The 27,099-nt window shown below is 35.4% G+C and overlaps 1 protein-coding gene across 8 annotated transcripts in view; it reads left to right on the forward strand.

Annotated features, from left to right (window-relative positions):
- Positions 1-27,099, forward strand: part of nrxn2b (neurexin 2b) — a 1,142,582-nt gene that overhangs the window by 427,455 nt on the left and 688,028 nt on the right. For all 8 annotated transcript variants that reach the window (XM_055228872.1, XM_055228867.1, XM_055228869.1 and 5 more), the window contains one exon: positions 26,750-26,911. In XM_055228872.1, the coding sequence (XP_055084847.1) occupies positions 26,750-26,911 (162 nt within the window). The remainder of the gene's footprint in view (positions 1-26,749; positions 26,912-27,099) is intronic.

Here is a 27,099-nt window from a genome sequence, read left to right on the forward strand (position 1 = left end):
TTGTAACTTGAATAAGTAATAAATATAGAAACAAATAGATTAAAGCGTAGTGACATTTATCTTACAGTTACACCTGGCCCTTTGAGAGCAACCATTTTGTTGATGTGGCCCTTGGTGAAAATGAGTTTGACACTCCTGATCTACTGTATTGTCTTTAAAAAGAAACCAAGTTGATGGTGAGAAGATTTGTGAAAAAGTTACTCAAATAAATGTAACCGAGCAAATCACTCCATAGGTCTATTTTATTACTATTTTATCACTATATGCAATAAAACCCAAACTATTAACTACCACCCTATTTTCTAATTAACATAAATAATGAATAAATAAATACCATGCTCACAGACACACTGTCCAGTCATATGGAGATATCCACATCAGCTCCAATGACATTAAACTACAGCAGTTCAAGGTGTTGGAAACTGATTTCAGATCACTTATAGACCCAGTTTAGTCGGATCCTCAACTTCACGTCTGACTGAAGAGTTAATGCAGTGCTCGAGGAATTCCTTTTGTGGATAAATTTTGTGTAAAAGTGAGATCAGAGATCAGTGATATTAGGTTAACATCAGCATTCCACGACCCTGATATGGCCTTAATTTTTTAAATTAATACAGTTAATGAAATTACAGACCAAAATCCACCTAAAAGAAAAAATTGAATGAAAAACTGTAACAATCCCTGGTTTGACACAAAAATTGCAAGTTGCAATTGCAAGAGAAAAGAATTGCTACCTAGAAAACTGCACACACAACTAGATCAAATTTGGATAGAGCATTTTTGGTTTTTTTAAATAAATAAATAAAATAAACCTTTGATTCAGTAGATAATAAAGTCCTAAAATGACATATATATATATATATATATATATATATATATATATATATATATATATGTCATTTATTTATAAATATGTCATTTATTTATAAATACATTTTATATATAATACTTTTATTAAGAGAAAGCCTCATACATGTATATGCAGATGATTCTGTTTTGTAGTACTCCCTCTGCTGATCATGCCTCAAAATTATGTAATCATTTAAGCAACTTTATGTCTGTGTTAGATTATAGACATACATGGAGATGTCAGCCTCTGCTTTGAAAAGCTTAAATACAATCTTTCAGTGATGAATTTAAAACCCATCACTCTACACTGAGAAAGTAGGTTGGCCATCGCTATCTGTCAGAAGAGAACAACACTGTATATAATTAGTTATAAAGGACTACTCGACAGAGTACCTGAATATTTAACTTGTTTGTTGAACTTTGATATGGGAACTTAAACTACAAGATCTCATGATTGTCTCTGTCTGAAAACTGGCCGCACTACAACTGAAGTGGGAGAAAAAAGGCTTTTGGTTATTTTGCGTCCCAAAAAGTGGAATATAGTTCAAGGACATCCTAAACTGGATACTTTGGTACCACTAATGCACTTTAATAATCTGGTTACATACAATTATAATCACACCTGCAACTGCTTTTAATCTTTTAAAAGAAACCTATGTAGTTATTTATTTTGTTTGTTTTTGTATTGTACTCTGTTTTAACAGGGCGCTTATGAAAAAGAGTCTGGTACTCTCATTGGGCCTTTCCTTGTACAAATAAAGATCTATGAAATATATTCAATGTATATTAAACTAGATGATTCACGGTGGCACTAGCTTAACCCTCGCTAAACTGTCCATGTAATGCTGTCCTGTCTAGCTTCCATTTGCGCAAATTCCCAATGGACCTTTATAATTGACATAAGCGGAAGGCTAAGTGTTAAGAGCTGAGTGCATTTAGCTTGCTAGCATCCTGCCGAGACTGGAGCGGGAAAAGCAGTTCCAATAGCTAACATAGCTAACATTGATCACCCATGATCTTATATTTACTCCTGCTGTATGGATCATTTAGAACTGTGAAGTCTCATAGTAAACAATGAAATGAATGGAGGTTGAGATAATACAAGCATCAGTTATTAGGGGTGCACAATATATCGCAAAAATATCAATGTGGCGATATTGGCTATCGTATTGGTTGGCCCATTGGCCCATATTACATTGTTTTTTGATCTATATTATAATGTTGCCTGTGTTTTGTTTCATTCACACATGTTTAACATTCAAAGTCTGTGTCTGTCTTCTCCCTAAACAAAAAAAAAAAAACACAACAACAAAAAAAAACTGTTTGGTAAATCCAACTTGTTTTCAGTCATGTGAATCTGGTAAGCAATGAAAATATTCTTGTATAAAATTGATGATGAATATTTCCCACAACCAGTGTCTTTCAAGAAACATATGTCATTGTTTATTATTGTTGCTATTTTGTATATACTATAATTCATAATAGTAAACTTGTGTAAACTTAAATATATAAATATATCAAAAACTAAATTAAAAAAAAAAAACTATATAAAAAACCATTAAAAAAAAGACAAATATAGCTGTTTTCTAAGCATTAGTTCATACAACTATACAGTTCTCCCCCCAAATGACGTAATGCTCCCAACCACCAGGACCATTGGGAAAAAAAATCGCATCCGATGTTCTCCGTGATCATTCCTGCTGCGTCATTTAAAACCACATAAGCTATCAGATGAGCCTAGCTAGTCTGTTTGTCTTTTAATGTCGTCTTTACTCTGCCTGGCCTTTACAATTTTTTCTACAAAAAAATTAAAAATAAAATAAATTATGAAAAAAATAAAAGAATATGTCAGCTTTGTGTGGGATAAAATGAGGCAGCCAGAATTAGGTGAGGTGACAGCGACAGCGCCATGAGAAACAAGGGAGGATGTGATGTGAACAGAAAAGTGCAAGGTCAGAGCTCCTCCTAGTGAGAGAAGGTGGCACAGCAGTGTGGCAAGTGTATGGCGTCTCAAAGGGATGGGTTCTCATGTATAAAGATATATGACACTGTATTGTCTAAAAAAAAAAAAGAACCAAAGTTGCTAATGTATAAAATAAAACAAAATTTACCTTTTTTTGGGTTATGGTGCTTACATTTAACAAAGAATAATAATATAAACTATGATAAAATATAAATAAAAGCATGCATTAAAATAAGATAAAATAAAATTAAAAAAAATAGACTAGACAGTGTGGGCAGAACAACAGTGCAAAAGCTATCAATGCTTCAAAGGTTAATTACAGTGATACATTTTCTACAGGATATGCATAGTTACAGTATAACATTTTTGTTTCCTGAGATCCAGAATACACACTTCTTAAATACTTTACGAAGATATAAGTCTCATCACACTCCCTTAGTCCAAAAAAATGGACTAAGGGAGTGTGATGTCATCCATAGCGTTCGGCTCCAGTCAAATGAAGCTCATCAAGCCTAGCAGTTATAAGGGCAAAATTTCATTTATCTCCCCTCGGATTAGCAGAGTTTAGTGCTTTGCTCATTGAATTTCTGCAGAAATTCCTAATGTTTTTCAGTGATGTTTTTCCTCATTCTTTTTCCTCGTAAACGGACATATTTGTATGAAATATACATATGCATATGCTAATCCATCAATCAATCACACCTATCTGAACTATTGGATTGCTATTGGAGAAGTGTGTATTCTGGATCCCAGGCAAATTTATCATTTACAATTTATTGAATGGAAACTATTGGATTGTACATGTTCTAAAATGTATTTATTCAAAATAGCACATTTGAAGAGCCAGAACTCTATTCAAAAGGTCCACTTCCCCTCCTACGGCTTTGTATTATATTTCCACTTTACCTCTACCTTACATGACCCGTAACGTTTATCAACCGCTGGCCCATTTTGTGTGTCTTCAGATGTGTGTCATCCTCGTCTATAAAAATCTATAGAGCCCCAGCCTTTTATGTGGTCAATAATGTCACACTGTGGTTTTCTTAGTCACTAAGAAACAAGCTGGTCTCAACAACTGGGCATTTTTGTAGTTATATATCTTTATAACGTTAAATAACGGATCTTAAAAAATAAATAAATGGAAAAAAATACCAGATGGTTTTAAATTTAATAGTATGACTATGAGAACACACATACACCATCTTTTGTATAAGATCATGTTGTTTTAGTTTAGTTTTGTAACCTAAACTCACAAAAAAGGTCATAGCACCATTTTAAATTATTTTGTTTGCATCTGAATGGAGTTTGAGTCATAAAACCATTGTCTTATCCATTCTGAGCATCCTACTTATTAATTGCAATGAGTTTATAAGCACTTTTCACAACTCTCGCAGGCTAATGCAAAGTTTTCCCATGAAGGTAAAGCCAATAGCAGCTAGCATGCTAATCTGCAGTTCCTGATTATTATACAATAAAACACTTTATAATTAAATGCAGTCAGTACAAAGTGGACACATTCTGACAAGAGCTGCTTATACAATATACTGGGGCAAGACAATTTTTTCCTAAATACATTGGAGAAAATTGTTTACAGCATCTTTAACATTTATTTTTGCTTACCAGAGATACAAACATTTACAACTCACCTGGTTTGCACAACACACGTACAACACATGTACATGAAAAATAAAGCAATGACATTAATCCATATTTCTATTGAAACATCCCCAGGTAGCATATCAAGTAGATTATAAACCAAAGGAATAACATTTCCATGGAAACAAGCAGGAGGAGGCCCTCCTCCAAGCCAAATAAAAGCCAGGTTTGTGGAGAATGAAGCCCGTTCACAGTAAGGATGCAAGTTTTGTATCTAAGCTTTTCAGTGCAATAAAAACACACACACACATGCACACGCACACACACAGTGTGTATTTTATTTTATTTGTTTTATTTATTTATTTAAAAAAAGTTAAATCCTGTGTGCCTGCTTACCGGAGGCACAAAAATATACAATAGACCTTTTTTGCACAATACATTCATAAAAAATATATATAAATCACAATATTAACCCATTTTTATACAGACATCCCCAGGCGGCGTCTGCCTTCTCCATGACCCCATAACCTGTGTGTAGCCATTAGATTCCTAGCTGGATCAGACAAGATTTGCTGCTGTTCTTTTAAGCTAAATCCTCTGCCCTGGGGCTTGCTAGCTTTGATCCGAAGTTCACTACAGGTCGCACACCTCCTCCATCGACGCTTTATGTACTTGGAATAAAATGTGTTCTGCTTTTTTACGAGCTCCTTCCTAGTCAATATGAGATAATAAAAGTTTATGCGCAAAGAACTTAACAAGGGGGACGCTACATTAAAGCCAATACGGTGCATAGGGACAGTAACAGTTAATACGCGCGGCTTAGCATTAGCTGTTAGCCTGTGGTTTATCTTATGAATTATTAAGTAGGAAGATGCAGGTTATATGCACATTTATATTCTGAAGATTTTCCTCACACTGTACCTCATTTAAGGCTTGCTGCAGCTCTTATATGTACTCAATTTCTTATGACCGCTTAAAGTAGTAGCTCTCTGGCATATTCATTTTGTAAAGGTAGTTCACCAGTGGAAAAGGGTTAGAGACTTCTGCTATAGAGGAACTCCCTAGACATTTCAATGCACAGATATTAGCCCACATATGCAGGCTTGGCTATATTGCAGGTAGTCTATATAAAAACGTATGACAAATAGGTTCAATATTGCAATGGCAAGGATAATATTAAATCACCTGGGTTTGAAAGGGTTGGCCTATCATGTTTCATAGTGGAAATATATATATATATATATATATATATATATATATATATATATATATATATATATATATATATATATCTTTGGTTGGCAGATGGAAGTGTAATCACGTTTTGCAGAATATACTGAATTTAAACTTTTTATTTTTTGCTCAAATACACTTTGAAACATATGCATTATTATTGTGATCTTGATTGCCTCTCCATAGAACCGATCTGTAGCTGGAAATAGACAAATTATTAAATATTCAAACAGTATCATACAAAAAATATCAATACAAGAAATCCAAAGTCTTTTTCATAGTTCATCAGTTTACTACTCCCAAATCCCATGTAATCCCAAAGTTACATGCATCACTGGATATTTGATATTGCACAAATTGTTGGGAAGAAATGCATTATTTATCATTGCACTATGTCATGCTAAGAGACATCCAATCGATGCACACTCTCCCATTGTAATTGTTAATTTGCCTACCTCACTTGAGTAATGCATGACCGCTTGCAATTATTCCCTCACCTCCTCTGGCCGTCTCAATTTCAGTCAGAAGTCAATCCTGCTCATTCTTGTATACGCCCATACTAACTGTATCAGTGATTTGTCATTATATGGAGAACCATCTACAAAGGGGGGAGGTTAAAATGTGCAAATGCTAGCTGATGTTATTCCATCATGCAAAAAAGGTACTTATTTCAGTGAATTTGGTTTTATTTTGATTAATAGGCCACAAAGTTTTGTCATTTGATGTGCATATTGTTACTGTACACCTATCAGGCAAAAAATAAATAAAATAAAATAAAACATAGTAGTGTACTTTTTATTTTATGTAACCATATATATAGTGGCCTGCTTTTAGAACATTGTACATAATATAGTGTACTCGAACTAACAGATACATTTATTACATATTTAGCATTTTTTCCAATTCAAACCATTAGTGTATGTGATATGCACACATCAGCCAATTCAATCGGAAGGGGCAGAAATGAATAGTTTTTGAATGTGCTACTTGACAACGCTTGCAATCCATATCCTTCAGAATTGCACAATATTTCAAGTACCCGATTGAAACCGAAGCCCAAATTTGTAGGTGTGTACTAGCATTTTTATTATTATTATTATTATTATTATTATTATTATTATTATTATTATTATTATTAGCTAATTCCACTCTCCCTCTCTCCATCCTAATGCTAATCAGACCTTGTGCCCTAAGCTAAAGCATTGACCTCTATGTTAGCTAGTAGACATGTAGCATTCTAAAAGGGCTCATTTGCATCACACTTTGAGCACATTAGCACATTTTCTTGTACTTGAGTGCTAGCTTTGCCACTCTGGAGTATTTTTTTTTTCTGCGCTACCTTCTCTCGACACTTATATGCGTATTACTCCCTCTGATTCACAGGTCCATAATCAGAGGAAATTGCACCAGCATTAGATTATTCAACACACAGGAAGACAGAAAAATATGATGGGTAATGTTAGCATATTAGAAATTAGGTAAATTTCAAAAAATCGGTTGGAAATATAGTATATGTTTGGAAAGCAATGTTTAGAATGGAATGGTGAATGTATGGCAATTGTTATTCTGTGCACTGAACACCAATCAACTATTCACTACTATTGACGTTGATCATAGCTTTTGTGTTTTTACCTTGCAATTATTTGAAATTTCAGTGCTACAAATTCTTTGTATTCAGATACAAAGAATACATTAGCTTTGAGTGACCAGACCTGGCCATTCACCCAGAACAGTCCCAGTTATGAACTGAGTTATGTACCACGTCCCAGTAGATTTTTCCCAAACCATTGATTCGTCCTAGTTTTATACAAAAAAATGTCCCAGATGTCCCAATTTTTGACCAATTTGATACCCGCCAATAGTAAAGACAGAAATATAGTGTAATTAGTTTAGCCAAAATTACCAGAAGGCAAAAATGTGTTCTCAATTGAAATGACAGAAGTTTCTCAAATTATATACTTATTCACAAGTATATCGAGAATGGATTGAGTCCATGATCCTGTTCATGGATCATGTTCTTAATTACAGAGTCTTTTCACAATTGTTTTATTACCAACCACCCATTGTATAAAAAAATGAACAGATGAAACTTGTCGAGGCTTGCTGTTATAGAAGTGAATTTGGAGCCAAGTTCCATAATTGGAATTCCAATCACCAGTATCATAGCTACCAAACAGCAAGGAGCAAGGCTGTTGAAGGTAACACTCCTTCCCGCCAAGACCACTGATATAGCAGGGAGCAATGTTGTGGAGCAACCTCTGGGAAAGAAGGCGCTTGATTTGTCTGTTATTAACATTCATATCTTGAATTACGGACACAATAGTAAAATAACAATATTAGGATCATGTAGAGCAGTTTAATACAAGCATTTAAAGACTAAAATGATGAGCCTGACAACAGGCACAGAGAGAGGGGTGACAGTTTTTCAATAGAAAGTGACTTGGAGCCAGAAGTGTGCTCACTTCCTATATGGAACATGGGGGCTAGCAGGTTAGCTATGTCTATTTATAAATGTACAATCTATGACCCCAACCCTGATGTGTCTCAGTTATCTGGTCACTCTAAATGAACCCAAGTGCCTATAGATACAAAATGTAAAAAATAAATATAAATAAATAAATATATATATATATATATATATATATATATATATATATATATATATATATATATTTACAATATTTCAGTTGAACAATCTTCCCTGCTGTAAACATCAGTATAATGTACCTATTCAAATAATACATTGTAACCATGACTACCAGCTGGATTGAATCCATCTTTTCCTGCTCCCTACAGCTGTGCTAATGTAAACAACATGGCAACGCTCTGATTCTCTGACTGGCAAAGGTGCCTGGCAGGTTGTATATCTAGTCACGTTCAGGTATCCATCTAGAGTAGCATTCCGTTACGAATGCCTTCCAAGGAAGCCTCTCCAGATGGCCACGTGTAGCGCAACCAGTCGAATAGAACCATCTGGCAGGCGTGGTTGGACATGTCTGCCTACCACCTGAGCCCAGAGTCACACGTTTGGATGTCCATGTTTTGGGACCATATGAGAAAGCCATATTGAGATATATTTATAATTGGTGCATGGAATGTGTGATTGCAAGATGTATGGAAACAAAAAATAGCATTTTAAAGAGTGGATATTATGCAAAATGGACTTTTTGGAAATGCCAACCATATTATAAGGTTTTTCCCTCATCAAAAACATGCCTGTAGTAATCTTGCGATCCCTCCCTGGCCCAATTCAAACCCTCCTTATAGTTACCAATACAAGTCTATACATCATCCATTTTAATATGTTGTTTTAGGCAAATATATCATTATCAAAAACAAGAAGAGGTAACACTGTGATCTAATTTCAAGTGTTCAAGTGTCGCCTGGTGACTAGTCTTGATAGAAATAGACAATTATAATGACATACTTTGAAACATTTAATGCAAAGCAATCCATCCCCATTCATACAAGAAGGTAGTGGACCCTTTACCAGAAATGTTACATAGTTTCCCTTTAAATTACTACTCAATGTGATATAAGGAGTAAGTGTAGTGTCGTAGTCTTGTTAGCCCAGCTAGATACTAGCTGGTTCAAAACTTGTTTTTAAGAATAATTAGGATTAGTATAAATGGGGAAAGGAAGATGGGGTAATACACCAATAATGTAAATCAGTACTAAATAAATAAATACATATTTTTGGAATACTGGAAGAATAAATTTTTGTGTGACAACTTATTGAAGTTTTTTATTTGTTTGCTTTTTTCTTTTTTACTTTTTTTCTGAACTTATTCACAAATGAAACAAAAAAAATAAAGTGATTTAAGACACATCAAAGATACCTTTCCAAAAAATTCCGAATTCCATTCTTTATTACCAAAATTATAATAGAATCAACATGGAATGCCCCCAATATTATCACGCAATTCCCAAATAACATCTTCTGCACATTTGCTTTGAAGAGAGGAATCGGAAAACAAACATCATCATTTTGTCTAATGGAAGCCTAGTGCAAAAAACAAAATAGAATTACATTGGCGTCAGATTTGATGCAATTTCTAGACACTCAGAGTGTCTCAGTGTCTCAGTCAGAGACAGTCTCTCAGATTTCTGACTCACACGGCATTGCGCTTGGTTTATTTGTTTGTTTGTAGACTTCTCGCTAGCGTAATTGCAGTGACATTTATTTTTGCACTTGAAGCCTGCTTGCCAGTTTCTTTCACCCATTACTTCGGTACTAGAGAGAACTGGACGTAAGTAACTTTCCTGGATGATTGGGATGAATGCATGCACCAGATGTACTAGGGTTTTTTTGCGGGTAAAGATACTGGACATGGTGAAACCATAGAATGTATAAAGAAGTGGAAAAGTGTGTGATGTCACCCATTCCAGTCAAATGAAGCTCATCAAGGCTAGCAGTGACAGTGGTGAATTTAGAAGCAAGCTCTATTTTGGACTTCCGACCGCGAGTATCATAGCCACCAAAGAGTCAATTCAGAGCAAAGCTGTCAATGGTAACACCCTTTCCGACCCTCATCGCCAGTTTAGTAAAACCTGTTGCTAACACTAGCAGGAGCAACCTCGAGGAAAGAAGACAGCTGATTTGTCTGTTAATAATATTCATATCTTGTGTTACGGACACAGTAGTGAAACAAAAATCATCATCATGTAGAGTAGGTCAATACAAACATTTTAAGACCAAAATGATGAGCCTGACAGCCGCATTTACGTAGAAAGGGACAACAGTTTTCTAATGTAAAGTCCTATTTGAAGGGCAGCGGTTAGCTGATTTGCTATGGTCATTTATATAAACAGTCTATGCATTAAACTCGCAAGTTGTCTAAAATGACTGATTCACAATATATTCATGGATATAATTAAAGCACCACCATGTAACTTTCTGGAGGTGTCATGTCATTCCATGGAACATTTTAAACCATACAGTCTCCATGGAGATAGATAGCTTTTAGATCATATTGTGGAATATTATAGTCAAAGGATAACATTTCTATGGAGACAAACAGGATTAAACTGTTGTCTAGGCCAGATTTGTGGAAATGCAAGCCCAATCATAGCAATAATGCCTGATGGAAAAAAAAAAAACAAAAAAACATGCTTTTATTTTTAGTCTATTTTTTTTTTTTTTTTTTGGCTAAAAGGTTACATGGTGAAGCTTTCAGAATTTAGTGACTATAAACATTTAATGCAATGACAGTCCAACATTATGGCAAAAATTAAATCAGTTGGATGCAATATCATACATGCTGTCAATATAATTAGAAGCCACTGTATTATTACATTATATTTGTATTCCAGTGATGTACGTTTCTCTTTAGTTCTTAGTCAAGTATTGCATTATGTAAAAGAGAATTAGATGTTCAACACTTTCACATTTATCAAAGTAAATTTATACAAACCTGAAGTGGCTTGGCTTGGCTCTGCTGCTCGATGCATTGGTCATCTCCACACCTCTGCTATGAAATATTTATTCAGCTTTTGCGTTAGTGGGCAAGGCACAGTATTGGACACTGCAACACAAGAAAACATATCTGTATCATGAGTTATAGGATTGCAATTTTTAGCTAGTGTAGTATGCATGTTGCATTCAATGACACCTGAAAATCAAATGACAATCATCACTGAATCACAATAAAAAAGATAAGAAAATTTGGTGCAGGATCCGCCACCTGCTTGTCTTGTAATGTCTCAGTGTATCATTGAACTTTTGTATGTTGCATTTAGTGAATTGCCAGTGTTATTTTGTTCAGAAATACCTTGAAAAATATATATTCTTACTGTGAAGAGAAGCCTCTCCACAGATCTGGCATGTAATTTGGCCTGATGGCATGACCTATTTGTCTCCATAGAGATGGATATGCAATATTCTGACTGCCTGAGCAGCCAGTCCCTCCAACATTCTGTTCGAATGCAGAAGGATTCGGACGATAGGGTGCGAAAAGTCCTAACTGTGGAACAATCCAACCACAGCTGCTAATTTGTATCACAAAGACATCTCCTCAATCTTCTCTCAATTTCTTGTATTATTCAAAACTAAATATATAAGTGAGTTTTGTGATTGGGTTGTTGATTCTGAGATGATCAGACAAGAAATAAATAAATAAATAATAATAATAATATGAAAGTCGCCATATTTGTTTGGACATGAATGCCCATACATCTCTCTGATTGGTTCATCCACCTGGCAATCACTCTATCTGGAATCTGGGAGAGAGGATACGGTTCCAGACCTACTCATCTTTGTAAAGTTTTGTCAAAGTGTGTGGTTTTGGTTAGACAGGTAATATTCTGCAACGTTCTGTCTACGCCGGACATGGGCAAACTGTGGCCCAGTGGGCTTTTATTAATCTGGCCTGCCTAACGTGACCAAATTATATTAAAATAGGAACCTTGTTTAAAGTTTTTCTGCTGTGTTTATTTAACTGAAATTTAATAAATTCATTATTAATTTAATTGATGCATTTGGAAAACAATACAATGAGCCTTGCATATCCATGCTTTGCTACATGTTACACCATATCTGCCTACCCCTGATCTAAGTAAAATCTGCCTACCCCTGATCTAAGTAAATCAATCTTCAGAGAACAAGTAGGTAGCCCACAAAAAAAAAGTTGCACATTATACCTTTAAGAGCTGTAAATAAAGCAAGGGGAAGACAGGTAAGGGGAAAAAAAGTCATCACCTGGATTTAACTAAGCAGATAGGTACGAGCCTCCTCCAGTTGGTCAGGTCTAGGTTCAGCCACAGAATGTGCTCAAAGAATGAGGTCAGCTGACACCTGAATATACTGAATGACCAGGTTATTTCATCAATGTTTTTTTTCTTCCCTGATGGCACGGGCATATTCCAAGATGACACTGCCAGGATTCATCAAGCTCAAATTGTGAAAGAGTGGTTCAGGGATCATGAGACATCATTTTCACACATGAATTGGCCATCACCTTAAACCCAATGAGATTTTGGTGAAAAATTGATGCAACACTGGATGGAAATAAATCTTGTGACGTTGCAGAAGCTTATCTAAACAATGCCACAGTGAATATGTGCCATAATCAAAGCTAAAGATGGTCCAACGAAATATTAGTGTGTGACCTTTTATTCGGTGGCGGCTTTTTTTTTTTGGCCAGGCAGTCTATAATCCAGGAGTGCTTCTCGAAGAGGACACTGATAGGCTGAGGAGGCTGGTGTTTCTGCTGCCATGGTAGAGATGGGATGCAGAAGGGTTTTAGAAAGAGACAGATTTGCTTCTGATCGGTTGAGAGGGAAAAGTCATAGACTGTGATTGGCTGACAGCAGCAGATGGATGACAGGCAGATTTAACAAAGCAGTAAATACTCATACTTCCTTGTTGAATTTGCATGACCACTTCATTTTACGTTGTTCATCTCAGATCTTCTTCATTACCACTAGTAGTAAACAAACATCAGTCGGGCTGCAAATCACATCTTGTTAGCTTCTTAATAAGCAGTTTTGCCACTTAATGTCCCCATTCCGCCTTTAGCATCCACTCATGTAAGACCTTTCCCAAGCTCTGTGGGGCTATGGAGGCAGATGTGGTCCAAAGTTTGTCTGGGCGGTTTGTTTACATGTCTGACGTTCCGTTTGCCATCAACGAAAGTGCTTGATTTTCCCACACGGGTCAATTACGGAGAAGGGAATGGAGTTCTCTCAGCAGGGGAGCCTCGTGTTCGAGTTATAACTACCGCGCTGCATGAAAGATCGAATGTGGGTAGACTTGGGGTATGTCCACTGCTGAATTTCTAAATTTGCAAATTGTTAAGATATTGTTTGTTGAAAAGGATATGCTTAAAAAAAATCTTTGGACTTTGAACTTTTGGAATGCAAAAAAAAAAAATAGTACAGGTTTTCATTCATAATTTTGCTTCCTGGTTGGACATGGGCAGTAGATGTGACATGTGCAGAGGTAATTCCATAATTATTACCGAGCAACCTTGGTAAAGTACCAAGGTCCAAAACTTGTCTAAATTGCACAATAATTATGATTAAACTAATAAAAATAAATGACAATAGCTTTATTTTGTTAAATGCAAGTTTAAACTGTCTGTCCCTGCATTTTGGATAGAATTCTCCATGTTGAAGACATAGATAAAGGTATTCCATTTTAGAATTCACCCCCACATCCTGTTTTTTTTTGTACTTTTCTTCTCAACTATTTTTCCACAAACTACCAGTTAACGGATGTAATATAGGATACATATTTACTACAGATACTGTCCCACTGCCCCAAGTAAAAATTAGAAAAACATGAAAACCTGTCACATGCAATTTAAGCATTCTTAAATTCTTCATTAGTGGTTTTCAAATTCCAGAATGTGATTATGGCATACTACCAGATGCGAGGCAGGAGCCATAGTTCACTACTAATCACACTATACTATTTTCAGAAGAAATATTCTGAATGTAAATTCTCAAATGTTGTATGTGATCTTTATTTTATTATTATGAATAGACCCAACCAACTTGCTACTTTACATTGGAAATCTGTATTTTGACAATATTCTTTTTAGTTACATCCAACTGTATGAAATATTATTGGCCTATAGAATGTTGTGATGCCATCTGAAACACAGCAATACCACTCAGATTGTTGTAAAGTCAGATGCCAAAAATAGGACAAAAGTTTAATTTTCCGCACGGTTGGTCCGAACAATGGAGATCTAACTTGGAGAGTTTACAGCTTTCATAGGATTATAGCACAGTCATTTCCCAGATTATTACAATCTGCTTTCATACGTATCCATTTTAAGGTTCTTTTTCACATTAGCATCAATCTGCAAATTGTTCTGCCTTGTCATGTCAAAATACTCCACAATTTATGACTTCTGGAGTTTCGATTTAAAATACCGTGTCCAGATGACCAGCGTATAAACCTTTTGTACTTTTCATAATTTATATTAGCATTGTAGGCCCTAGTAAAACGCTAACACATTTAAAATATGTCAATATTCCATATACGCTTCATAAAATGCCAAATTAACCATAACAATAATAGGAACTTTATACTCTGGATAGGGTGCAAGATACGGCAATAATTGTTTGGGCTTTGGACGTTGATTTAATAAGTAATGTAATATTTGGTCACCAGTGTTGGCCCAGAATGTCTCAGAATGACTTTTATCTATACAAAGCTATTCTTGAAATGAGTTACCTAAAGGAATAGGGAAGGGAATAGCGTTGTAACTGTGTAAATAATTGCTTGTTGTATACTGTTACATTTTTCTTTGTTTCTGTTAATTAATGTGAACTGTCTCACAAATGAATAAATAAATGGTGCATGTCTACTTCTAATCACAGATGACTAAACATTCTGCTTAAATATATTCCCAGGTTGTTGAAATAATGTTGCATAAATTCATTTTATTTATATATATATATATATATATATATATATATATATATATATATATATATATATATATATATATATATATATATATATATATATATATATATATATATATATATATATATATATATATTCTTGTTTGATTTTCAACAAGTGGGAGTGACCTGTTACTAGCTTGTGACTGCAATTTTATGTGTGAGAGACTACTTTAACCCTTGGATGCACAACTTACCAATACCTACACTCTTCCACGAGTGGGGTCAAAAATGACCCCAATTGAAATCAGTGTGTTTTTGCTATAAACTAAACACATTTCTCTCATGTTGGTTAAGATGATATATTTTTGCTCAAACAAAAGAGTAATTTCCCTTTTGACATGTACATTTTCTTTTTGCTTTTCATTCACATTTTAGCAATTAATAATGAATCAATCAGGTCAGTCAGGTGACAAAACATGTTTGTGTATCCCTATGTCTGAAGGACAAACAGAGAACATTCCACAGGTCCAGAGACCTTAACACTGTCCATGCATATGTACACACACAAACATCTTATCTTACTGTGTGCACCGTCACAAGCTACTTGCTTCTGGCTGTAACCATTGCACACAGGGGTACTGCATTTCCAACAGCCATCAGTGACTTTGTAATCTTTGTTTTGTGGACACAACTGGGACCTCTTTCTCAGTTTTTGGCACGCCACACCTTCCCATTGCTTCAGTGATGTAGGTTGGTAGAGTCGGTGTACCTTTCAGTCGACTTTTCATGTGAGGTGTCACAAGCTTCTTTGAGACGTTTGTGAGGAAGTGTCGTCATCCGTTGGTGATGTCTATACAAGATTCAGGGTGCTGAGCCCTGAAAAATGAAAATGAAAAATAGGCATTCAGAGCACCATGGGCCACTTCTGCGTCTGCCATTTGCAGGTGTAGTTGCCAATTGTCTGGTCCATAGTATTTACTCCTCCTTTGGTCTGGTTGTAAAAGCGGATCACTTCTGTTTTGTTTTGTTCCCCCCCCCCCCCCCCCCCCCCCCCCCCCCCCCCCCCCCTGGGTGGTGAGACTGCTGACATCAGGTGTGTTAGTGAGACAATATTGACAGTCAAAGTTGCATCAGGTGTGAGAGATGACATCAGATGTGTAAGTGGCACAGTCAGAGTTGCTAAGAATGAAAGGTTCACAGAAGATTCCATAGGAATTGCTTGGGGTCATTTTTGACCCCACTTGTGGAAGAGTGGGGTAGTGATACAAAAACTGCAATTTCTTAAAATTAATGAAAAAGTAAAGAAAAATGCAAATGGCCTCATGTCACAAACATGTTTTTTGAGGAATACCTGGAATATGAATATATTACAACTTTTCATTTAAAAGATTTTGAAGAATAACAAACTCTGGGGTCATTTTTGACCCCACGTGTGCATCTAAGGGTTAAAAGTACAAATCAGCTCAACAGTTCTAGTTCCAGCTAAATCTGTTCTTTATGGACAAAACAGATTAAAGTATAACACAGCCTCAGACAGGGCAGTGCCTACAGTTAACTTCACACCACCAGGGATTGTTGATGTTGATGACATCAGCTGTAAAGTATGAATACAAGTTTTGTCAAATACAAATTCTGCAATATCAATTTTATTGTACAATAACAACACGGTGGCTTTGAATGTGAAACCTAAAATAATATATACAACATTCATATTATTTCAAAAGTTATAGTTTTAATCAAACTTTCACCAGAATCACAACCTACACTTGTCTACAATAAACATTTGTCAGTTTGTCCATATTCTTCAGTCAAACCCATATTACATTGCAGAACCTGATCCTTTTTCCAATGGAGATATTAGATGTCCTCTAGATGTCCATATGTCCCGCAGGAAATTCTCAGGACACGTCTCCGGATTTAATCTGCTGTCACCGCCTGCTGCCAGCGAACCCTTAATGCGACCAAAATAGCCACGAGACAACAAATCCAGATGGGAAAAAAAATCTAATCTTGAGTAAATTAACATTACGGTCTTATTAAATGTATGTTTGAGGCTATGGAGAAGTTGTGAGTCAATGTTGTGGCGAATTGAATTGACAGGAACATGCATGACGTGGGCCGTATCTCTGGACTTAAATTAGATTCTTGTGTCCCCAGGGCCTCCGAGCATGCAGCGCTGGCTAAAAATGTTTGTAATGACTGCACTGAGCATGGTTTGTTTCTGTTCTAGGAGGATGTTTGAACTGAAACAAAAAAAGAAAATCAAACCCATTTTTTTTTCTTATTTTTTGGCAGGATTTTTAAATCTGATCTTAAATTTTCTTTCCAAGAAAGGAAATGTAAGCTTCCTTGTTATGTCTTGTTATACTCTTAACCTTATCTTTCTTTCAGATCTAATGTTTAAGCTTATCTTTGTTGTAATGGCCACCAAGAGCAGTGTCTTGGTGGTGTCGCTTTATTGTAACTTCATATATCTTAAAGGAACTCTTAAAAAACTCTCACTCACTGAGCTGCAGAGGCTGCACTAGCATTGACTGATGATTGGCTGCAGGGGCTGGGGTTTAGGTAGTGACAATTCAGATAAGAAAGAGTCCTTTAAGGGTTAAACCAACTGAATATCAGCATTGAAACTGGCAGCCCACACTCAGAGTGAAAGATTTTGGATCAGAATGAGACTAAGAATAAAGGTAATAGGTGAATTGTGTGACAATTTGAAATAAGCGTAAATGCTACATAGAACTAATGACTAAGAAAAAAGCAAAACAAACAAAACATGGCTATTGCTAATATACTTGTAGATATTTCCTAAGGTTTGACGCACTACTTATATATTATCAGTTGTTTGTCATCTTTCTTATTCACATTTTAGCTCTTGTGCCTAATGGCTAACACTCTATTGGAATGTTTTATGCACTGTTAAAATTTCAGGTACCATTCTGTTTACAAAATATGTACTGATATGTTGTTTTTCAATGTATTTATTTAATTTTTGTATACAAGTAACTGTTTACATAATTTGTCGAGCTTAACTTTGTATGTTTATAACAGTGATTACTACACAAATTATGCCATAAAAATATTATTTCGCAAATGAAAACTTCTGACAACTTTGGGCCTCAAATTATGGTCCAATATCACAAGAGATCCACTCTTGCTTTATTACATGCAAATTTGACAGTATGCAAAGAAATTAAAATAATACAAAAGTTAAAGTACCCCTTACTCCTTTGTGAAAGTTGATTTTGCTAACTCTTGTCTCTTGTACTAACAATGCTTCTGAACGTATCCAATTTGATTCGTTTTCATTGGTGGTTTCCGTTCCCTTCTTTATGATTTCAACAACTAACATTATGTCATCCACGGAATGTCCGCCATCTTGAATTAACTTTGCGACTTACCTACTAACCAATGTGTTATCCTTTTGATTTCCCTTTTCTTATAGAAGACCCTTCAAAAAGAAACAATTGCTTTCTTTATTTCTTTATTTGGATGCTCAAACAAGACAATTTCAATTTGAGCTGTATTTTTTTTTTCAAAATTTTCCCCCGTTTTTCTGGGAGGTTATGAATTTTGAGTTAAAATTCTATCTTTATATATATTTTTTCTTTCCCCCTCCCCCTTTCCTCCTAAAGCACGCAGGCATTGGACACGCTATGGTAAACAAACTGCATTATATGGTAGATATCATTCTAATTGTCTTATACTTTGGTTTGCCCTGGGTTTTCCGTTACCTCGTTCTATTCTGTTTGCTTTACTCAAACTACAATCCGCCATCAGTTCCAAGGTAGTTGACAAACTCCACCACCTCTCAGTTTTTAAATATTTGTTTTAAGATTTTGGTTTTACGCCCATTCTGAAACTAAAACCAAATGAAGAGGTCTTCCCCAAATATTTTTTTTTGTTTGTTTTTGTTTAATTTACTTTTGTTTTTTGCCTTTTTTTAACTATCCGTATGAAGAAATAAAGAATAAAAATGCAAAATCTTTTCAAAGTTTTGTAACTCTGAGAGCTTTTAGTTTTGTTGGCCATGCTCCTTCCTGGTTTTTCCCGATGCAGTGAGCACACACAGCTGCTTTCCCAGACAGTCATAAGTCCTGCACGACTCCAGTGAGAACAAGGTAAACAAAGCCCAGTCTGGGCAATATGCTTCTCTAAATATATTAGATTTTCATATGAAATCTGGGATGAGACAAGCCTTCACTGTGGAGAATCAGGATTAGCTTTAATGTATAAATGGGTGGACTTGGGTGAAATACTGATGAGATTTAAGCTATATGAACTGCAATGTACCCATTTTTCAGCCACTGCCACCTGGGAAAATTTGATTAGGACAAGCTGAACAAGCGCTGACTAAATGTTTAAGCAAGTAACCATTACATTTGTGCCATTTAGACTCTGACAATAAAATTGGCACTTTTCATGGGTATCATGCAAATGATTCATTCCTTTTGAACAATTTTGTGAGAACTGTTATTGGCCGATTTGGAAATGTTTTTCAAACTACACACACCCAGATACTCAAGCTCAAGTCAATATTAATAACATTACTTTGGACAAATCTTAATTTTGAAATTTGATCAAATTTACTCTTGGGATATAAACTGTTGCACTGTTCTACTTGCTTAAAGTCCTTGAAAATGTATTTAAACTGTTGATAAATGTTAGAAAACAGAGTAAAATCTGACTTCAGTAAAATGGCTAACTTTGCTGTTTATGGTCCAATACAATCTTTTTTGTTTCTGAAACTCAGTGAAATTATCCAACGTTGATTTGCATATATTTAAGCTTAATGATACAGCAGACAGGACACATAATAAACATGTTTTTAAAAAATAAACAGGTAAAATTAAAACGGTGCTAAATCGGGCAATGACAAGAACTTTTCCTCATTTTAATTCTAATATTTTGATTTGCTATAACAATGGAGGATGGTTGCCATGCCAAATCCTTCAGATCACGAAGGAATCCTTTTGTCTGAAACCCATGAATAGGTGCAAAGATGAGTTCTCTATAATGATAGTAAACAGTAAGCCAAACCAAACACAAAGACCACATGGAAAAAGACTTGGAGAGACGTATTTGGCATAGTTGTTAATATTTACTAAGGACGGGACAAGATCTTTTGCCACTGTGTTTTAACAATTTGATTGGACAAACATGAGTTAAGTGTTGTTATGTTAAATCTCTTACAGTTCCAAAGAGCAGTACTAGAATGAAATATGAAATAAAATAGCTTCAAAATTGTGAGGAAAAATAGGAAATTGGACACTCACAATGTATATATTAAAAATTATGTTCCAATCTTTCCTCGCCTCATTTCCATGGACCCCATCTCATCTCTTTTCGGGTCAATTGTGCCTCATCTCACCCCTTATATTTACCACTACATTACTACAACACAGTTTACACGACCCATTCTAGACTAACCTGTCTGAAATAGGGTTGTCAAAAGTATCGAAAATCAGACAGTAACTAATACTAAAACTAGTACCAAAACTGGATTCTCATTTGAGCAGTTATCAATACTAATTTCCGTTTCGTACTTATTTTTGTTATATCGGAATCATACTGAATATCAAGTCTGCTCCCTTTTTGCATCATGACAGCACTAGTCTGAGGTACAGGGTATCAACTGTGCAGTACCCAGAGACCTTTCGAAAACACCGTACAATACTCTGACTCTTATCTCACCATGTTGGACCTGCTGCGTTTTATGGGCTGAGCTGTTATCCCATCCTCCGTCCTGAGATTCATGAACTCCTTGAGAATATTTACTGTGGCTGATTTAGTGTCTAGGGCCCTGGCTGTAAAATTGGCCTCAATGAGGGCATGATCCCATTAGTGACTTTGGTCTGATTTACGATAGAGTCACACAGTATTTGCACTCACTTCCACAAGCTATTTTTATATGTGTTTTAATGTGCAAGCAGTGCGCTGGACCTACTGCACAAATTACAACACTACAGCTCCTCAAACAAGTTCTTATAAAATAAAACAGGTAGTAAAATGATAATTGCAGAGATATCAGATGCAAATGGAGAGACGTAAATACTTAGCGGATGCACTCTGCTACTGTGCTTTCAGTGGAGTCCTGGTGCTACAAAATAGACAAGGCATAATTTCAAACATAAATGCTGAGTTGTGGTATTAAATGGTAATATATAGGATTTTTATTGTTTCAAAAACATGGATAACAGAACTACTCATTTGCAGTAGTTCAAAGTTATTTCTCACTTACCTTATGTATGCCAGCTATCCTAATTAAGAGTTTTGTCGTCATGATAACACAAACAACAAAGTGCAATGCTTGCACGTTAGCAAGGCTAACAAGGCTTTTAAATGAGCTAAAATTAATGTGGGTAACCATAAAACCAAAACAAGGACAACAATTCCTTCACCTCCCACAGACATAAACACTGGTAGCATGTAGAGCTATAGCCTTAGCTAAACACACACTACCTAGAGCCTGAAATTTGTATAGCCACAATTCAACATCTTGCTAGCTACTGCAGTGTGAACTATTAGCAAATTTGGTTTCCCAGTGCGCAGGGGAAAAGAAAGAAAGATGCATACATGGCTTTAAACTAGCTTTAGGTGACAGCAAGAATAAATAGGAGTATTTTTTGAAGTATATGGATCAAATATTTTCAGACTTGCAGTCCTCTCTGATCACTGGTGTTCCTTGGTCTCACTGAACTGTGTATCCTTGAGCGTCTGGGAGAGTCTAAGCCGTGTGCATTCACTCTCACTAACACTAACTTCGATCAGTTCTACTTTACTGCATGACCAGATTGTAACCCACAGACAACATTGAGTATATATGTTTATGTATATATCTTGGCTAACATATATACATACATATATAAATTGTCCTAAAATATCCAATAATAGTCATGGAACACGTTAGCCAACCCCTTGATGTTTTTTTTTCTTGTTTTTTTTTTTTTTTTTTTTTGTTTTTTTTTATTTTATTTTGTTTATTTGAATAGAATGAACCTACTAAAATGAATAATGACCTCAACTAATCTCACTAAAACCCAAGGGAAAAATGCCAAGAGAGGAAACTGACTTTTCTTGGTAAATAGAGCAATTTGAGAAAAACACATTTGAAAATATTATTAAATTTTGATAGAAAACTGAACCTTTTTTTTTTTACATTTCTGTACTTTAATATCCAACCGTAATTGCTCTATTTACTGTGAATACCCTTTTCTCTCGCTTTTCCACATTCTTTAAAAAACCCTCTCATACATGTTGATATCATTTGTGATTGGTGAAATGGGACCCATCCAACCTCAACCACCACTCCCCCCCAAAACGTGCATGTTTTTGGGCCACCAACAATCGGCTGTAGCCTTATTCGTCACATGTTTAATTTCACTCAAATTTGCTACCTTTTGTCATTTGTCCATTGTCGTGCTCCCCTGCAATTTACCCTTATTTTAATGCATCCCTTCCAGTTGATTTGTGTCCTTTAATAGTTAGTCAATTTGTGTTGTAACTAATGGAATTCTCCCTCCATATATCCTTATAAATCCAAGTCATTTTGTTATTTTGATGCATGGCTTGTAAGTGTGTGTTTTTGTCACCCTGGATGGATTCATTTTGTTTAACCAAAAACAAACCAAAACCTTTGCCACTTTGAAATATCCGATTTGATCAAATTGCAGAGGAATTTTAAAGAATCCTCACATTTTCCTCCTAACACCAAATTTACTAATAACTAATATCTTTGTTGTAACTGTACTAACAACCATTTTTGTGTCTGACTTTTTTCCCTTACTTACAAATATACTAACCGATTTTGTTCACCTTCTAACCTTATTAATTATTTTTGGAACTCTACTAAAAAATTCCCCTTGTCGTTTACCCATTCCTTCTAGCTAACTTTCCTAAAGTTTTGTAGAATCAAATTTATGTATATATAAGGTTGTTAGGGTATATAGGATCAAAGCTTACAGCTGCCAGACACCTATCATAGCCTCTACGATATTACAGAAGCTCTATGATTTGGGTTGGGTCTGTTTCAATTGCCAATGAAAATCATATTTGTTAACACCTTAGAAATTGTTTTCATATATCTTCCCAGGAGTAGGCAAAAAAAAAAAAAAAAAAAAAAGACATTGCAGGTCTGATAATTGGCCTGAAATCCAATGCATACAATCAATATTTTTTTGCTTTCACAGATAAATGAGTCTCATGTCATTGGTATGGTTTATACAGGTCCGGTTTTCTCAAAAACTCAAAAATGTAGTTTTCAAGTATATTTTTACCAACAAACAGAAATGATGTAAAATGGCCTAACTGCATCTTTGTGTCAAATTCAAAAAGTTTTACCAAAATGCTATATTATCTTCCTTTTGTATGTCCCCATATGCAACCACTGGCCTTTTTAATTTCTTTTCCATTTCTAAGAGTGTACACCTGTCTCTCCTTGTAAAAAGCTCTTTGAGAGTAATCTGATGTAGTGCTGACAAGGGTAAGTGTGCCATTTAACGGAAAGTAGCGTCTGTCCTGCAAGGATTTAGCCTTCATGAAGGTGTACGAACGTCATCGCAAGGTACGTTAAAGAGTCCAAAAGTGCTGACAAAGGAAGTAGACAAGTCAGGTACTCAACACGATGAATGCCTTTGGGGACAGAATTTGAAACGGGATTCATTTTAGGAACAAAACGAGATGGCACATGGGTGACCAAGGAAAAAAGCTATATTCTAAACTTGGCGGAATACTGCTTTAAATACAATAAAAGTGTAAAATTCATTTTACATTGGATATTGGTGGAGATAGTTTTGGATTGTTACTTTGATCCTCGTGTCCTCTCAGAAAAAAAGATGGCCCATTTTAAAGCACATCTCAAGGAGCACTCAGAATGTAATACAAAATCTATGCTCTTCGCATCATCTACTTTTTAAATTATAACAGTCATCATATAAGTTGTAGCCGCACTGATTTCAGAAGCCAATTCCATGGGATAACAAATACCACGAGCCATGTTGCTGTTACCTACTCAAAAACAGACCTGGACATGTTTTGTTTCATTCACACATTTTAGTAAACCTGGTTTATTGGTTTGTTTATATCTTGAAAGCTCATGCCTTGTTCCACTTCCAACTAGTGATGCCATGTAGTTGTAGTTTTCAAGTTAACAGTTAACTTTTGCCTTTACTTCAGAAGAAATTGACAATTTCAGGGCTGAAATCATCCAAAAGATTCTAGTAAAAGTAAATGATGTTTAAAAACATAGTGGCAGACTTCCTGTTTTACCACATGATATCATAAGGAGGAGTGTTTTTGTTTGAGAGAAGAACTCAGCCTAAATATGCAGGGTTTCTGTGTTAAACATGTGTGAATTAAACAAAACAAAACTCCTGTGTTTTTAACACAAATTTAGATCAAGCTGTATAGGGCTCCATAAAGAAATCACAGATAGTAAACATGTGCTAGCTATACTTTAAGGCTACACAAATCAATGTGTAGCCTAAAATCAATATATTTTCGTATGCTTTATGCTTATTGCCACATAACCCATATGCAAAGGCAAAGTCATTGTTATAAATTCAGGTAGGCTATTGGTTAAAACAGAGACACTGGGTATTCACTATTCAAACTGGGTCATGATGCCGCTTTTACAGGTATCTTTAAGAGTCTAGGGAAAAATAACATGTAAGTGGGTCATCCAGTGGTCAGTCTCTCCTTGCAAGATATTTATGAACTTATGAATTATGTCACTTTCAGATAATAAAAGCTAACCTCATTGTATTTTTAGCTATGTTCTTCCGCCTTTGTTCTGTAATGAACAGAAACCCATATTACCTGGAGCAGTTTTCCTTTCCCTCACTACTGAATGCTTGGATGATACAATGAACTTAGGATGTTCAAAAAGACATGAGAAATACTCAGTGTTACTATGCTTTTATTTTTCACTGTAAATGCAAACTTCATAGGTGTCTGGCAGCTTGTCAATGCTGTTACCGTCCTTGAAAGCTCAGACAGAATCAATCTGTACAGAAAATTTAAAAAGTTATATAAGTTATATTCTTCCTGTTAAGAAATGCCAACTGTGCAAAGACTATAAAGCACTTGTCCGTGAAGTTGTTGTTGATTCATTTATATTTCACAACGTGGTCCAATGTTGAGCAGAAGTCCCCTACCAACTTGTACTGTCATGGTAGATCCTTCAAATCTTAATTGCCTTGGTCCTGACGGTCCAATTCCACAACACGTTTTCAATGACAGACATAAAAATGAGTTGCCCTTTCAACGAGGGAAGTACGGCAAAAAGGAGAAAGAAAATTCACTCCGGCAAGATGGTTTCTACTGTTGAGTGCAGTTGCTAAAGTGCAACTAAAATGTATTTCGAAATTTGCAAAGTTAGGCTGTCCTATCCAGTTATGTCATGGCAAATATGAGATGGAAGAAACTGTAGTTATATTCTACTTCAGAAAAAAAAAAAGAGCATATAGAGCAACACACTATAGCTAACAGCAATCTCAGAAACCATTAAATAAATAAATTAATTAAATATTTTGTACATGTTAGGTTAATGCTAAATTCAAGCTAAGAACAGAATTTAACCAAACAATCAATTAATTATTTATTACTAATACTATTATTATTAATAGTAAAACTGTTCAGCGGTGAAGTTGACAATTAGTATAGCCTTTCAAATTAGCTTAACCTAGCTGTTAAAAATTCTGCTTCTATTTAAAGCATAGGCTATCTTAGTCTATCTTAATTTTCAGTGTTTCCAGTTGCAAGGGGATTGATTTATTTGACCAACTTTTGAATTCATGAATTGCTAGTTCAATTTCACAGTGTAAAAGTGTTGTAACATAGTCTGTCAAATTAGCATAACTTAGATTCAAATGCATACAAATTAATATAACAAATATGATTTATTAGTTAATATACAAATATAAGTAGGAATGGTTGATTTAAATTAGATGGTCTCTAATATTCATACAACGCAAATAGCATCTTACTCTGCATTGTTTTCCTTATGCAGCAAAGCCACAAAATGATCTAGTCAAACACTTGTGTACTCACCTTACACCCAGGCCACCATTAGCAAAATTAGCTCATAAATTGGTCGCTAACAACCTCCAGCTCTCCCAAAGCTACCTGCCAGATCTGTTAAGATGCGTGGCTAGCGTACTTAGTGACTGCAATGACGGCAAATGCAACTGATTTAATACAATTAGCCAAATTAGTTCTCGTTAGCACTTTTAGCAGATATAGCTATTTGCGTTGTTGTAAAAAATAGACTATATCCATAATGAGCCACGAAAATGGAAAGTGTGCAAATTAGAGATGTAATTATGTTTAATGATCAGGTATTTTAAATATACTTTCAATTTAGCTTTGTTTACAGCTTTGCAACAGCTCCTTCAATCAAATATCGTCAGGAGTTCAATAGTGGTTAGGAAATAATATGGCAGAACAGTGTTACCACTATCGACATTGTGGCTAAATTAGATTTGTTTTTCTAGCAATAAGGGATTGAGAAGTCACTTTTTGTTAGCTTTCTACTTAACAACTGCACTCAGGAGTCGAAACCTCCCATCTAACTGGCCCAAACAAGAAAACAATACAATTAGACAGCCATTTTGAACATTTCTTTGAATTTTAATCGATTTTTCTTCTCTTTCTTCTCCTCATTCTTTTTAATTTCTTCCCATTCTACCTGCTCTTGCTCTTTGCTCTTTCACCTGCCTCATCCCGTCTTTCCTGGGGCAATGGCGGTAACAGGTGACCATTTCGGTGGATGGTATACTGACCACCACCGGGTATACCCAAGAGGACTACACCATGCTGGGGTCGGATGATTTTTTCTACATTGGAGGGAGTCCCAACACGGCTGACCTGCCAGGATCGCCAGTCAGCAACAACTTCATGGGCTGTCTCAAAGATGTAAGTAATTAAAATATTTTTTGCTGAATTTGGTAAAACTTTGCCAATATTTATCTCTAAAAGTTATACAATTTTTAGGAATATCATTTCCTTAAAATACCTTTTGGATACTCTTGTTGATCACCTACACCTTGTTTAAACTTGGGGCTATATGGTATGAGCGTGGAGGTCGAATAGAGGTTGTTACA

This window comes from Periophthalmus magnuspinnatus, chromosome 18, assembly GCF_009829125.3.
Source record: "Periophthalmus magnuspinnatus isolate fPerMag1 chromosome 18, fPerMag1.2.pri, whole genome shotgun sequence".
Classification (NCBI taxonomy): Eukaryota; Metazoa; Chordata; class Actinopteri; order Gobiiformes; family Gobiidae; genus Periophthalmus; species Periophthalmus magnuspinnatus.